This window comes from Plasmodium reichenowi (assembly GCF_001601855.1).
Source record: "Plasmodium reichenowi strain SY57 chromosome Unknown, whole genome shotgun sequence".
In the NCBI taxonomy this organism is placed as follows: Eukaryota; Apicomplexa; class Aconoidasida; order Haemosporida; family Plasmodiidae; genus Plasmodium; species Plasmodium reichenowi.
The window spans coordinates 1-1,197 of record NW_017962329.1 but is presented as its reverse complement, the minus strand read 5'-3'; the positions used below and the strand labels follow the sequence as shown (position 1 = coordinate 1,197).

The following is a 1,197-nucleotide window of genomic DNA, read 5'->3' as shown; positions in this document are numbered from 1 at the left end:
AGAATATTTTTATTTAATATATATATATATATATATAATATGTCATTTTGTTTCATTTTTTGCTACATTAAAATGACAGATGCCAAGACAATTTCCAAGAATAAATAAAACACCTCATTGAATAGTATATTTGGGTTTGAATAAAAATTTGGGAAAGACGTATAACAGTTTATATTAACATATAAGCAACATATATTCGCATAAAATAAACTTAACAAAAAAAATTTATAATTATAAAATCCAACACAATTAGCTACCTACATTTGAAATGATTACAAAAGGATGTGTTATGAAATAAAAAAAAAAAAAAATTAATATTATATATATATATATATATATATGTATATAATTTATATGAACCATCTTATCATATATACATATGTTAAACAAGTACAGTATTCCATTTTTAAAGATAATAATTAAGAATAGTACAAAATATACATATTCATAAATATTAAGATTCATATCTTTTAAATATATATCATCATTTAGGTATTTATTCAATTTATTGTTTTTATGATTACCCATGGACAATAATGGTCCATTTTTAAGACATTCTTTTCAATTGCCCTTAAGAAAAAATATATATATATATATATATATATATATTATCTTTTATTTATTCTTTACATATATAATCAATCTGATTAACATAAATATATAATATAAATTTATATGTATGTATATTAATTTGTTTAACCGGCAATAATGTGATCTATCGGGTTTATATTTTTTCTCATGAATACAATAACGAAGTTCACCTGACATGGTCAGGTAAAAAAAAAAAAGAGAAAAAAAAAAAAAGTTATAAAAATGTAAATGAATAAATAAAAATATATGTATATAATTAAAAGTAATTGTGAATTTGGAAGAATGGGCTAATATATATATATATATGTATATATATCTACATATATTCATTTATGTATTTATATTTTTTTTATTATAACCTGTTTTTTCTCTTTCCTTTATTCTTCCAATATTTGGTTCAACTTTCCATTCATAGTTATCTTTTACGTAAAATGAAAATATAATAAATATGTGCATATTACAAATACAAGACTTTTATGATGTTGCTCTAAATTAACATAAATTTAATTTTATTTATAAATTACCAGGAATATTTCCTGGGTTTACTTTGTATGTTTTATAAAAAGACCATATGAGTAAAAGGAGCAATATATGAACTGTATAAGT

General features: G+C 19.4%; 1 protein-coding gene across 1 annotated transcript; it reads right to left on the bottom strand.

Annotated features, from left to right (window-relative positions):
* Positions 1-66: 66 nt before the first annotated feature.
* PRSY57_0014300B (palmitoyltransferase, putative) lies at positions 67-1,187 on the bottom strand (the record flags this gene model as incomplete). Its single annotated transcript, XM_020114221.1, has 5 exons — positions 67-257; positions 525-570; positions 701-761; positions 951-1,010; positions 1,116-1,187. Coding segments are annotated over 5 exons (430 nt in total), but the record flags the coding sequence as incomplete, so codon positions are not given.
* Between the last annotated feature and the right edge of the window lie 10 nt (positions 1,188-1,197).